Genomic DNA, 14,954 nt, shown 5'->3' with positions numbered 1-14,954 from the left:
AAGACAGAGGGAGAGAGAATAAGAATTATGCTTGATGGCCTGTGTCTGCCCCAGGGGTCTCTAGACTGCCAACCCCAAATCAGTGCCAGGTGTGTGCAGGTGTGCGCGGGTGTATGCAGGTGTGTGCGGGTGCCTGAAGGCCCGGGTGTATGCACACATGCCTGGCGGTGAAGAGGGTCTCAGTCCTTTTGAGAGGTGTCCTCTTTACTCAGCTTCTCTCCACTCTATTTTGATACACATTGGGAAGGGGCTTTATCAATTTGTTGCTGATAACAACTGCCTCTTAGAAATAATGAGTGACTGTTCATTGGTTCAAAAACTGTACCCAAGAAAATGACTGCTTGTTGAACCTCCTTTCTCTTATAACCCCACCCTGAATCCACACAGAAGGGAAGGCAAGGTGGATGGAATGCATATGGCATAAGGGCTAAGGGATGGTTAGTAGACACAGGGTGATCATACTGGGGTCAAGGAATTGCATTCCCAAAGCAGAAGAAAGAAGAAAAAGGAAGAGAAAGCAACAGAATGGATATCACTTCCCTTTACCAGTCTCATCCATCCATCTACCCGTCCATCTGTCCATTGACCCACCCATCCACCCAGCTAATAACTATGAGTTGAGCACAGTGGTGTGGAACAGGTATGCTAACAAACAACCTTGGAGAATTTAAAATCTCAGAGAAAGAGCAGAACAGGATTTTGAAGATCACTCTGGGTTTCAGCGTGATATTGTGAAGAGAATGTGCATCTTTTCTCTCTCTCTCACCACCAGACGCATATTTCTCTATCATATTCTCCAATGTACAGAGTGGCTCCCTTTCATTCACAGAATAATAAGAATGAAAGGAATCAATACCATATGTTTCCATGGCACTTAACAGTTTTCAAAGTACCATCATATACATTATCTCAACATCTCACCACAGCCATAGGAGACAAGCCAGATGAGTACTACTCTTTCCACCTGCTGGGTGGGAAACCCTCACAATCACTCCACTAGTGTGGGGCACAGCCAGGGAGAAGCCCCATTTCTTTGGGCAGAAATGATCCTGGTCCACTTTACAGCACAGCCTGCAAACACTCAAAAGGGGCCCACACATTTGCACAGACATTCGCTCTCACCCACCTCTGAACCAGCCTATATTTCCCTTTAGACACACAGAGACCCCTCTACCCCCAGACACACACCAGCCTATCCAGAGCCACACACTCAAAGGCATAATTAGGAAAGAGAACTAGTGAAATGGCCAGACAAAAAGACACCAGGATGCTGGGTGCAGGTGGGTAGATTGAAAACGGCAGATGGTTACAGGGTCATGGAATGATGGCAGAAGCAGAGAATCTCCCAACCTTCAATTCAGGGTCTTCATTCTCTGCCTTGTTTTGTGACTCACTCCAAAGCTGGATCCCTTTGCTGCTAGGTCCGTGGCCCAACCTCTCCTTCCTTCCTTTATTTCCCTTCCATTTTCCCCTTCCCTAGGGAGGCACACAGAACGAACAGATGCATTACCCCAGTCTTGCCACTGCACTGGTTTTCGCTGAGAGGAGGTGGAGTAGGAGGAACCACAGAAATTTTGCTGCCAAGGAAAAATACAGGTATAAGGAACATGTTATGAGCTCTGCAAATAAATATTAGTTTTACTAAAAGACAAAAGTGCATTATTATCCTATAATTCAAGCTCTTGGCTTTTTCTTTTTTAAAACTTTCTCACTTTTTACAAGAGGATTATCCTATAATTCAAGCTCCTGGCTCTTTCTGTTTTTTCTTTTATTAAAACTTTCTCACTTTTTTAGAAAAGGATCCAGCAGTCCTGCTTAGATATGGTTCAGAATATACTGAACCCGAATATGCTGGTATCTGAATGTGGGTAATAAGCGTTATACCTAATATCTGGGCACTTCGTTCCAATCACACATTCTAAAACAGGGGTGCCCCAGACACAGCAGCCACCAGAGCTGTTCTGGAAACCCAGAATTCTTGCATGTGTTTCCATCTGAATTTGTATGTTCTCTCAGTGGAGACCACATCAGCAGAACTGACAAAAAATGTTCTGAATGTCAAAGTCAACTATGAGAAGAACTGGAAGACTGTGCTAAAAGAGGTGGGAAAATTGGGAGAGTGAAAAATGAAAAAATCCTGAGACTAAAAAAATCTTATTATGGGCCAAAAAACAGCTGCTGGTGAGCAGCTTTCAGTAATACTTTAATAAAGTTCACTGTAATCAGGCATGTGAATTGTTGCCAGCTGCAAGACCGCTAGGTTTTTTAGAATTTTGTGCAAAGAAGTTAAAATCTCTAAGACCATTAATCAATTCCACTGTGTTTACTACCTGTCTCTAAAGGCACCAGGTACTGGATAAGGTGTTGGAGATAGGAATGATAAATAAAGGCAAATATTTGGTTTAGAAGTTCCTTGAATGAAATAATATTCGGTCTCCTTACAACATGTCAGGAAAATTTAAGAAACAAAACAAAATGTTTAGTAAGAAAATACTATTCTGTCTCCTAGGAGGCTTTCCATAAGATTCTGAAAATATCTGTTTGAATTGTTTCCAAGTACTTTATCATTTTTAAGAAAAAAGGAAGGTTACATTCCAGAAGACTGACATCTGAAAGTCAAAAGATCTGGAAGTTCTTCCAGGGTGTCCTTTGAGCTCCTGCCCTGCGGGCCCCAGGACAACTTGTCCTGTTTCAACACTCACCTCAATTCCTGATAAGATTGCAAGAGCTTTGCCCCAGCCGTCTCATGTTTGCCTGTAAGAGATACCAATAAAGGTCATTTGTTATGGTCTCTAAATTATATTCCACTAACAGTATTTTTTATTAAAAGTTAATGTTGGAGTGGATTTCCTAAAACTGGTTAACATGAAAGTATCTCGTTTCCAAGCTTCCATTTGTCCTTTGGAAACATTTCATAGTTTGAATGAACATGTTCCTCTAAATGCTTGTTGTTATGGAGATTAAATTAATCTTTTAAAAAATGTAAGCTGCTTATTTCTAGCTATAGAGACTAATAATTTCCTAAATGAGACTGAATCAGATATAGTACTCTTTTTGTTTCAAGGAAAGGGGTTTTATGTCCACAGTTCTCCAAACACAACGCTTCCAGATCAGCTGCACTTGCAGCTGTCAGCCCGTGCCCACCCAGAGGCTGCAATGCAGACTTCTCCTCCTCAGGGAAGTTCTCCGACAGCTTCGCTTTGGCCAACCCACACAGCCCAAAGCCAACTGACCGGCCCTCGAGGAGGTCAGTCCAGTTCATGTCTTGTGTGCTTGGAAGGTTGTAATCCATTCCAAGGAAACATGCATGCATTAGCTTCACCTCCACGAGACCGAAGCATAGGAATCGTAACATCAAGAAAGGCAAGGAGGACTTTGTGTCTGATGCCATATCTGCCCCTAATATCAAGCCCCAAGGCTTAAAGCAGGGGTGCAGCTGACATCCCAGCTGACTCTGGGTCATGCAACCCACAGAGAAGTAGCCCCTCACTGGGGCTGGCGCCAGGTAGGACATAAGCTCTTAGAAATCACATCTAAAATTTCTAGTAGACCTGTCTATGTGCAAAAAAAAAAGAGGCCTCACCCAAAGGCTGAGAGCTAAACCAGTAGAACCAGCTCACAATGGGTGAAATCAGACATTCACAGAAGTTACTTTCAAGAAAATACCCAGGCCAGAAGCAAAAAGGGAGCCAGCCCAACTGCATCGTTCTCGCTTTGAAAGCAGAGAAAAACAAAGGAGGGAGAGGGATAAGGGGAGGGAGAGGAAGAGTGGGAGAAAAAAGTAGCAACACTGTTTGTCCAGCTTTGTCCTAGGGTTGAAAACACGGAATTAGGAAGACTGAATTCTGATCACAGATGGGCTGAGACATTTCCCAGGATCTCCCAGGGCTGCTTCCCCCTGTCACCCTATTACCATGCTGCCTCATTGAATCCCTCTTCATCTTGGCCCTAGATTGTTGCAACAGCTTCCCCTGAGGCCCAGCCACCAAAGCCCTAATTCCTGTCCCCAAGCCTGATGCAATCACTCTAACACCTGAGGCCCTTTCAATGGCTCCCGATTGCCTTGCCTGAAGTTCAAGCCCCATGTGGCCTCTGAAACCTCCTCACCCTGACTTGGCCTTTCCACTCTAAAGCCAAATTGCTGCTGACTGCCCTTGTTAGGAGGCCTTGTTTAGCTTCTGCCTTTATACTCAGTGTGAAACCCACCTCATCTCCAGGACCTAATTCCCCTTGGCATCTCTGCCTCAGGCCTCTATCTCAGACCCTCTGCTATAAAAGCTCAGTTTAGGCCCCCTGCATCTCATTCCCAAATACTCCTCCACCTTTCTCCAGAAGGCCTTGCCCTCAGCGCAGACCCCACAGATAGCTCTCTGCTGCCCCCTCGCAGCTGTCGGGGCATTGGGAACAGGCATCCTTATATAAAGGGTCAGCTACTTCTGTAAAGGATAAGAGAATGAATATTTTAGGCTTTGCAGGCCATATGTTCTCTGTCACAAGTACTTAACTCTAGCCCATGAAAACAGCCACTGTGGGATGAATTTAGCCTAATAGGTTGTAGTTTGTCTTGTGTCCTTGCAACTCAAAGCAGGGTCTGTGGCCGTTGGCTTTAGCACCATCCTTTTCTGCATGAAAACCAGGGTCCCAGGTGATTTGTTTGTTTGTTAAAGTTTGAGAATCACCGCCCTCTACAGCTTTGGTTCAATTCAGTGTTTGTTTCCATTTCACTTCCTCTGCCCTCCTGTTCCTCAGTTACTTCTTACCAGGGGCATCTTTTATAAGTACCCCGTTTTTACTTTCTGTGGTCCTGGTTAGACTTGAGTAGCTGTTGCAAGGGGAGGCTTACAGGAGAGGCCATTCCTTGGTCTTCTACTCTAGTGGCCCACAGGTGAGTGGCTTTAATGGGCAGCACCATTTTGCCCAAGAGCAGGTATAGCTGTCAGTGAAGGTTCCCAAAGTTTCCAAGAATTGTTTCCATAATGCACAGCTGACATTTATTGAGGCTTACTGTATAACAAACACTGTGCAGAGCACTTAGGTGAGTTTGCTTCTTGGATCATCAACAAGGGTCATTGTCCCAATTAATACATGAAAGCCAAAGTTCAGAGATACTATATGTGTGGTAACTGAGTCATGTTCCCCCTTGGAAGGTATGTCCTTAATCTTAATCCGTGTTCCTGTGGGTATGGATTTATTTGTAAATAGGACCTTTTGAAGATGTGAATTTCAGTTAAGGTGGGGACTGAAACAGGAAGCACTTCAATATGGAATGATGGAGGCCTTTATAAGCAGAAGAGACTTGAACATCATTGAGACATCAACTAGAGAAGACCACAGAAGGGAGAACCTGGAAGTCAGATACAGTCAGAGCGGATACAAGGTGAGAGAGAGATCACCATGTGACAAGAAGCACAGCTGGAAGCCGATGACCCCAAAGACTGTGGCAAACCAGAATGCTACAGGCTTTGGGGACAAAGCATGGCCTTGTTGACACCTCGATTTTGGACTTCTAGCCTCTGAAACTGAGCCAATAAATTCACACTGTTAAGCCAATTCATTGTGTGGTATTTGTCATAACACCTTGGGCAAACTAAGATAGTGTATGACGGACTCAAAGCCACAAAGTTTATAAATTTGGATTTTATACTATGACTTGCCTCTAAAGCCAGGCACCCAGCCAAAAGCATGCCAATAGGGGCAAGGTGGTGGGGACCAATCAGCATAGCAAAGAAAGGATAACTGAAGGATGACAAATCTGTGGGTTTACTAGTCTCTCTACCTTTGCTTATGTTTGAAAATGTTCACATTAAAAAGTTAGGGGGAGAAAATAACCTCTTTTAAACCAGTGATCATGTGCCTAAAAATCTAAGATTTCTTCATTTAATACTTTTTTTCTCATATTTTTCATGTGTATCTCACCCTGCTTAAAACAAAAATGAAGTTGTCCTCAAAAAACAAGGACTGGAGCACCTTATCAGTTTTGGTTTGATGAACCCATGAATCTTTTGATGCCTGAATAAACGTTAACAAAAATTTTTAAATGCTCTAGTTTATCTTTGACAGAAGATGATGCTAGAAGCGGGACCTGAAGGAGACCCTTGGAGAAGCCCCAAGAGCAAGTAACCAGGCAAAGGTACCGACAGAGCCGTTTGGTGCTTACTGATCTCTTGCTGCCCATGGAGGTCGCAGACAGTTTTTATCCTGATGCTTCTCTGAAAACACTTACCATCAACTATGGGCCAGAGTCTCCCACACAAAGGACTGTCTGAGAGGCTCATGGAAAGGACTATGGCAGGGGGGCGGCTGGAGGTGACATCATCAACATGGTCACTAAGACATCCCTTGAGAAAACCTCCCCAGAGATTCAGCGAAAAAAAGGACAAATATCACTTGCTTAGAACTCCGGAAGAAGGTATAGATGGGAGAAAGATTCCACAAACGCCGAATTGAATAAAGAGAAAAATATCAGGTAGAAAATTTCTAACCAGACCAGCCAGTCCTCTTCGCTGGCCCTCGGTTGGTCCTATACAGCTTGGGAAGTGCCCAGAGACGGTAGCCAGAATCCCTCCACCTCCCACACAGACGATAAATACTCTCACAGCAGTCAGATATCTCCCCTTGCATATCAAGACACAGAGGCCCAAGGCAACAGGGGCCCAGGGCAGAACACAAGCCACCGAGGAGTGCTGAACACAAAGGTCCCCAGATGGAGCTTCCAAAATAGAGGCTTAGAGAGGGAACGTAAGAACCTACTTCTCTCCCAAAAGAAGCAAATAGCCAGGCAGAAACTGTCCAAATCAACTGTATGGGGATCCAGGAAACAGAGGAGGACAGTACAACAGGGAAGTGTGGAACAAAGAGAATTAAAAACCAGGGCCAGAGACTGTCATTCCCTCCCTGGCTCCTGGTGCCTGTCCCTGCCCTTGAAGGAAGCAGCAGCGGGTGGCCGGATGCTTGCCTGGTGGACAGCTGTGAACTGGGACCTGGGATGGACCAGGAGTCCTCTTCCCCAAGTAAAGAGGGACACAACCCAACACAACCCAACACAGATATTAGCCAGTGGAGTGAGAACATGGGATCCTTGCAGTTTCAGACCCACCTCCAGCGTCATGTGATGCAGATGGGTGCCACTGTTTTAATGGATTCAGAGAGGAAATAGGTAACTGAACAGTGCCATCTGCTGCACAGGCCATAAACTGCAAGAAAAAATGGCTTTGGGGAGCTTTTCCAGACCCTATCCCAAGGCATATTGGATACGGTCTGTACCCCCTGCACGGGTACCCGGCCCTGTACTGATGACCCCCCGTCAAAGAAGAGCCTTTATACAAACCAAAGCAATAACGAAATCCTAGACCAGACTGACGACACAAAGCACGTAAGCATATGCATCTGGGTGTCCCAGAAGGAGAAGAGAAGGGCAAAGGGCCAGGAAGAATACTTGAAGAAATAATGGCTAAAAATTTCCCAACCCTTATAAAAAACACACATAAACAAATCCAAGAAGCCCAACACACTGCAAACAGAATAAATCTGAATAAACCCATGCTAGGGCACATAATATTCATACTGTCAAATGCCAAAGAGAAGGAGAGAATTCTGAAAGCAGCAAGAGAAAAGTGATTCATCACACCCAAGGGAAGCCAAATGAGACTAAGGGCTGATTTCTCCTCATAAACCACAGAGGCAAGAGGGCAGGGGTATGATATACTTAGCATACTGAAAAAGAAAAATTTCCAGCCAAGAACTCTTTATCCAGCAAAGTCATCTTTCAAAAACAAGGGATAGTTTAAAATATCCACAGATAAACAGAAGTTGAGAGAGTTCATTAACAAGAGACCTACCCTACAAGAAATGCTGAAGGGAATTCTGCTGGCTGAAAAGAAAAGACTGGAAAGAGAAGCTTGGAGGATAGTATAGAAATGAAGATCATCAGTAGGGGTGATTACAAGGATGAAAAGAGAGGAAATTAGATCTGACAAATAAAAGCCCAAAGATAAAATGGTTGAAGTAAATAATACTGAATGTTACTAGATTAATTCCCAAATCAAAAGATACAGGCTTGCAGAAAGGATAAAAAATATGATCCATCTATATGCTGTTTACAAGAGATTTATTTTACACACAAAGATACACATGGGTTAAAGTGAAAGGATGGAAAAAAGATATTCCACTCAAGCAGGAACACAAAAAAGATGGGGGAGCTATAATATCAGAGAAAATAGACTTAAAATGCAAAAATGTTATAAGACAAAAAGAAGAACACTATATAATAATTAAAGGGGCAATTTACCAAGAAGAAATATCCTAAATATCTATGTACCTAGTCAAGCAGCCCCAAAGTACTTGAGGCAAACACCAGCAAAAATGAAGGGAATGATAGACATCACTACAATAAAAGTGGGAGATGTCAACCCACTGCTCTCTTCAATAAATAGAACATCTAAACAGAAGAGCAGTAGGGAAAGAGAGAGACTAATTAATATGAAAAATGAACTAGATTTAACAGATATATACAGAACACTGCACCTCAAAACAGCAGGCTAAACATTCTTCTTAAGTGCTCATGGAACATTCTCCAGGATAAACCACATGCTGGGACACAAAACAGGACTTAATAAGTTTTAAAAGACTTACATTATACAAAACACTTTCTCTAATCATAATGGAATAGAGCTTGATATCGATAACAACTGAAGAACTGGAAAATTCACAAATATATGAAGGTTAAACAACACAATCTTAAAGTATCAGTGGGTCAAAGAACAACTTGCAAGAGAAACCAGTTAATATCTTGAAATGAATGAGACAGATCACAGTACATCAAAACAAATGTGATGCAGCAAAGGCATTGCTAAGAGGGAAATTTACAGCCTGCATTTACAGCCTACATTCTAAATGCCTACATTTAAAAGGAAAAAAGAGTTTAAATCAAAGACCTAACCCAACACCTGGAGAAACTAGAGAAAGAACAGCAAATTAACCCCAAAACAAGCAGTTGGAAAGAAATAAAGATTAGAGCAGAAATAAATAAAACTGAGAACAACTACAACAATGAAAAATCCATGGAGAGACCAATAAAACCAAAAGCTGGTTGTTTGAAATCAAGAAAATTGACAAACCCTTAGCTAGACTGACAAAGACAAAAGGAGAGAAGACATAAATAAATAAAATCAGAAATGAGAGAGGGGTCATTATCCCAGACATTGAAGAAATAAAAAAGGTCAAAATAGGATACTATGAACAACTGTATATTAATATATTTGACACTTAGATGAAATGGACAATTCCCTAGAAACACTAACAACCCACACTGAATCAAGAAGGAAGAGAAGGCCTCAACAAATCAGTCACAAATAAAGGGATTTCATAAGTCATCAAAAATCTCCCAATGATTCTTAATATCATCACATAGATGTATGATCATCATTTCTTAGTACATTATATTATTAATATTAAGAATTACTGATTGCATATGTAGAATGGAATGATTTCTAAATGTTGTGTTAGTTAATTTTTTTTAATTAAAAAAAAAATCTCCCAATGAAGAAAAGCCCAGAACCAGATGGAATCACTGGTGAATTTTACCACTCAATTCATAAGAATTAATACCAATCCTGCTCAAACTCTTACAAAAAATTGAAGAAGAGGGAATACCACCTAACTCACTCCATGAAGCAAATATCATCCTAATACCAAAGCCAGATAAAGATACTACAAGGAAATTACAGACCAATCTCTCTAATGAATATAGATGCAAAAATCTTCAACAAAATACTAGCAAATCAAACCCAACAGCACAAGAAAATAATTATATACATAGACCAAGTGGGTTTTATCCCAGCTATTTGATGGTGGTTCAGCACAAGAAGTCAATTAATGTAATTTACCATGCTAACATATCAAAAGGGAAAAAACACATGATCATCTTGATTGATACAGAAAAGGCATCTGACAAAATCCAGCATCCTTTATTTTTGAAAACACTTCAAAAGGTAGGAATCAAAGAACACTTCCTCAACATGATAAAGGGCATATATGAAAAACCCACAACTAACATCATACTCAATAGTGAGAGATTGAAGGCTTTCCTTCTAAGATCAGGAACAAGACAAGGATGCCCACTGTGACCACTGTTATCTGACACTGTGCTTTTGAAGTTCTAGCTAGAGCAATTAGGGAAGAAAAAGAAATAAAAGGTATCCATATTGGAAAGGGAGAAGTAAAACTTACTCTATTTGTAGATGACATGATCTGATATTTAGAAGGTCCTAAAAAAAAAAAAAAAAAAAAGACAAAGCTACTAATCAAATCCTACAAATCAGAGCTAATGAACAAGTTCAGCAATGTGGTGGAATTCAAGATCAACATGTGAATATCAGTAGTGTTTCTATACTACTAGTAATGAGCTATTTGAGGAGGTAATCAAGAAAAAATTTCTTTTAAAAGAGCTACTAAAAGAATTAAATATCTAGGAATAGACTTACGAAGAGTGTAAAGAAACTACATAGAAAACCCAAAATATTGCTAAAAGAAATCAAAGAATATCTAATTAAATGGAAGAACATTTTGTGTTCATTGACTAGAAGGCTAAATATTGCAAAGATGTCGGTTCTACCCAACTTGATCTACAGATTCAAAGCAATATCAATAAAAATTTCAAAAGCCTACTCTGCAGAAATGGAAAAGCTAATTATCAAATTTATTTGGGATAAAGCCAGGGAGTTCTGGTAGGATGGCAGAATAGGATAGGTCACATTCACCCCTGCTCCAAAGAACAGCTAGAAAAGTGGCCAGAAGGCATCTAGGATGGTGATTCCAGTGTATAAATAACCTGAGAGGGTCTTCTACACCACATAGCAAGGCCCTGATGGCAAAAACTAAAACACTGAGATGCAGAGAACTGGAGACTGTTCAGCTAGTGCAAATAGCTTAATGTGCCCCTTTCCAAACAGGAGCCCAGAGGCCTCAGGAGTGCATCAAGAGTGAGGTGGGGACAAGGAACCATCCTACAAATTCAAAGCTTTAGACTATGGAAGGAAAACAACTTCCAAAGTAATCCTCTCAAGATACTTACATGTTTTAAAGGCAACAGAAGATCATTAAGTATATGAAGATGCAGACAGATATAGTCCAGCCTAATGACCAAATTAAAACACCAGAGGAGAATAAATAGAAAAATAGCAGATATCACAGAGATTAAAGATGCTATAGACCAATTTAAAAATATACTAGAGACATACAATACCAGATTTGAAGAGGCAGAAGAAAGAATAAGTGAACCAGAGGACAAGAAAACTGATTTCAAACAGGATGAGCCTTGAGGACATAATGTCGAGTGAAATAAGCCAGACACAAAAGGATAGATACAGTATGATTCCACTTTTATGACCATGGTAAAGGTAAAATCAGAGGCTTATAATACAGAATATAGGGGACCTAGAAATACACAGAAGCTAGAGATGAGTGAACAGTTAGCTAATGAGGTTAAATTTAAATGTACGGTAATAGATAGAATTAAAGGCAGTTCTCTAATGGATCTATAAGTAATATTACCATATTGAAGGTGAACATGATTGAAAGAGGATGTATAGACCCATGTGTCCCACTGATTAACACTACAAATATAAATAAGTTCCTGCAGGAACTACTGCAAAGGTATGAATTTTACACTAAATAGTCCATAAGTTCAGGGTACAGGGAGAAAACTGTGATTGCATGATAAGGGCTATGTTTAATAGGAAAACATCAACAGAACCAGGGTTAAATAATGGGGGGAGGGACAAGAGTTAAGGGGAGGTGTGGATTTTCTATTTGGTGAGGGTATGTTTATTGGTTATCTTTCTCTTGGGAATGATAAAATTATCTAAAATTGAGAGTGTTGATGGACTGTTGACTTTGGGCATTATATATGAGGCCCAATGAACACAGGTGGGTGAAGGACGTACTGATTGAGAAGTAAATTGGTGAAGGATGTTGTATACATATGATCAAGTCATGTGCTGCTACAAAAAGGAACGAAGTTGTAAAGCATACTACACTACAGGTGAGTGAACCTGTAGGATATTTGGTGAGGCAACATAAGCCAGAAACAAAAGAGAAAATATAGTATGGTCTCATTTAGAAAATAATTATAAGAAAACAGGGGCTTAGATTGCAAGCTCTTATAGCAGTCACATTTAGCTTGGAATGGTAATTCTTATTTCTGGATTTTTCAGAGCCTGCTTTATATATGTATAACCTGGTATTTAGAGATAAGAATGAAGTCAATCAGGTTGAGATTAAGGTAATTCAGAATACAGGGGTAAGGAAGACATTGTCTGTATTTTGGAACCTCATCTACTCTTTGAGACCAAAGGAAGAAAGGTTTGCTTTGTCCAGAACCTGATTTTCCTGTAGCACATAATCTAATTCAACCTGTCTGGATAGCTCTTTTAAACAATCCAAACACATGGAGCCCAGAATAAGAATGGGATGTAATATATTCTACATCCCAGAATATATTAAGCAGATAATCAAAAAGCATTAGCAAGTCCTTGAGGGATGGGAAAAAAAATATGAAACTATTAAACTTTACCACCAGGGAAACCCCTGATACTATGTCAAACATTAGGGACACCCAAATTAATAGGCCAAGCCCTTGATCTTGAGGCTTGCTCTTGTGAAGCTTATGTACATAACAGAGAAGCTTAGCCTACCTTTAGGATTGCCTAAGAATTACCTCCAGAGGACCTCTTTTGTTGCTCAGATGTGGCCTCTCTCTCTCTAAGATCAACTCTACAAGTGAAATCACTAGTCCTCCCCCTTATGTGGGACATGACATCCAGGGGTGAAAGTCTCCCTGGTGGGGCATGGGAGATGACTCCCAGGGATGAGCCTGGCCCTGGCACCATTGGATCAACAATGCCATCCTGACCAAAGACGGCAAAGAAATGTTATAAATATGTTATCAGTGGCTGAGAGAGTTCAAATAGTTGAGAGACTACTCTGGAGGTCACTTGCAAAGGTCGTGCAAGCTTCAGTTAGACATTGCTACCTATCATAACTTGCCAAACACCAACCAAAACCATTTCTGACCATCCTAAAGAACACTAGAGCATTATATAAGATTCTACAAAGGTTCCATGCACTAGGGAAACTTTCCAGAAACGTATAACCTCCAGAAAGGTCCCTGGACCAGAAATCCTGAAGCCTAGTAGGCCCAGCCTCTCCAGAACATCTGCTAGTTCCATCTCCCTACCCCATATTATCGACAGCCCCTTTCAACATGAAATAGTTAGAATAGTCATAGCCCAAATACCCCTAAAGAGTGGGATAGAAAGATCAAAGGTGATGGTGGAATTATGCAGAGAATGTAGGGTTTAACAAACACATATGATTGCTGAATCATCATAATGATATCTCTTTTAGTCTGCAGGATCTTAGAGCAGCTGTAAATAAAAACCTAAGGTTGTGGAATTGTAACCCATAACAAACTCTCAAGTCTGTTCTACAAGTAATTGTTGCAATGTGCTTTGAAATTTATTGCTTTTTTGCATATATGTTATTTCTCGCAAAAAAAGAAAAAAAAGTCAATTGTGATAAATGCGCAGCTGTGAACCACTGATCTACACTTTGGATGATTACATGGTATGTGAATATATAATATACATCAATAAAAAAAAACAAGAAAAAACTAATCTCTCTTGAAAGGGAGAGATTGGCAAAAATAAAATATAAATAAGTAGAATTTAAAAATTTGTTTGGAAGAGAAAGGGGCCTCAAATAGCCAAAAAAATAATCTTGAAAAAGAAGAATGAAGTAGGAGGACTCACAGTTCCTGACCTTAAAGCATTTTATAAAGCCACAGTGGTCAAAACAGCATGGTCCTGGCATAAAGATAGACATAATGATCAATAGAATTCAATTGAGAGTTCAGATCTATGGTCAACTGATTTTTGACAAGGCTCCTGACTCTGCTCAACTGGGACAGAACTGTCTCTTCAACAAATGGTGCTGGGAGAGCTAGATATCCACATGCAAAACAATGAAAGATGACCACTATCTCACTCTCATGCAAAAATGAACACAAAATGGATCAAAGCGAGGCAGTGCAACGGTGGCTCAGTGGCAGAACTCTCACCTGCCATACCAGAAACCCGGGTTCGATTACCAGTGCCTGCCCATGTCCCCCCCTCCAAAAAAAATGGACTGAAGACCTACATATAAGAATAGTGCCATAAAACTCTGGAAGAAAATATAGGGAAACATCTTCAAGATCTAATGATAGGTGGTAGTATCTTCAACCTTACATCCAAAGCACAAGCAATGGAAAGAAAAAATAAATGGGACCACCTCAAAACTGAATCCTTCTGTGCTTCAAATAATTTTGTCAAAAGGGTGAAAAGGCAACTCGATGGGAGAAAATATTTGGAAACCACATATCTGCTAAGGGTTTGATATCCAGAATATATAAAGAAATCCTACAATGCAACAATAAAGAGACAAATAACTCAATTTAAAAATGGGCAAAATAATTGAACAGACATTTCTACAAATGACTAAAAAGCACAAGCAGGTGATCATCTTCACTAGCTATCAGCGAAATGCAAATCAAAACCACAAAGAGAAAGCATTGCACCCCTACTGGAATGGCCACTATTAAACAGACAGGAAACTACAAGTGTTGGAGAGGATGTGGAGAAATAGGAACACTCGTTCAGTGCTGGTGGAATGTAAAATGATACAGCCGCTGTGGAAGACGGTTTGGCAGTTGCACAGAAAGTCAAGTATAGAGTTGCCACATGATCTGGCAACGCTGCTACTCAGTATATACCCAGAAGAATTGAAAGCAGGGACGTGAACAGACATTTGCACACTGACGCTGACAGCAGCATTATTCATAATTACCAAGAGATGAGAATAACTCGTGTCCACCAACTGAAGAATGTATAAATAAAACGTGGTATATATATATGATG

At 40.6% G+C, this 14,954-nt stretch overlaps 1 protein-coding gene across 7 annotated transcripts in view; it reads right to left on the bottom strand.

The window, feature by feature from the left end:
• SYTL3 (synaptotagmin like 3) overlaps window positions 1-14,954 on the bottom strand; it is a 139,774-nt gene that overhangs the window by 47,189 nt on the left and 77,631 nt on the right. For all 7 annotated transcript variants that reach the window (XM_077149386.1, XM_077149388.1, XM_077149385.1 and 4 more), the window contains 2 exons: window positions 2,703-2,754; window positions 1,511-1,577 (listed from right to left, as the gene is read on the bottom strand). In XM_077149386.1, coding sequence (XP_077005501.1) covers window positions 1,511-1,577; window positions 2,703-2,754 — 119 coding nt within the window. The remainder of the gene's footprint in view (window positions 1-1,510; window positions 1,578-2,702; window positions 2,755-14,954) is intronic.

This window comes from Tamandua tetradactyla, chromosome 2 (assembly GCF_023851605.1).
Source record: "Tamandua tetradactyla isolate mTamTet1 chromosome 2, mTamTet1.pri, whole genome shotgun sequence".
NCBI lineage: Eukaryota > Metazoa > Chordata > Mammalia > Pilosa > Myrmecophagidae > Tamandua > Tamandua tetradactyla.
This window is presented reverse-complemented; position numbering and strand designations above follow the sequence as displayed.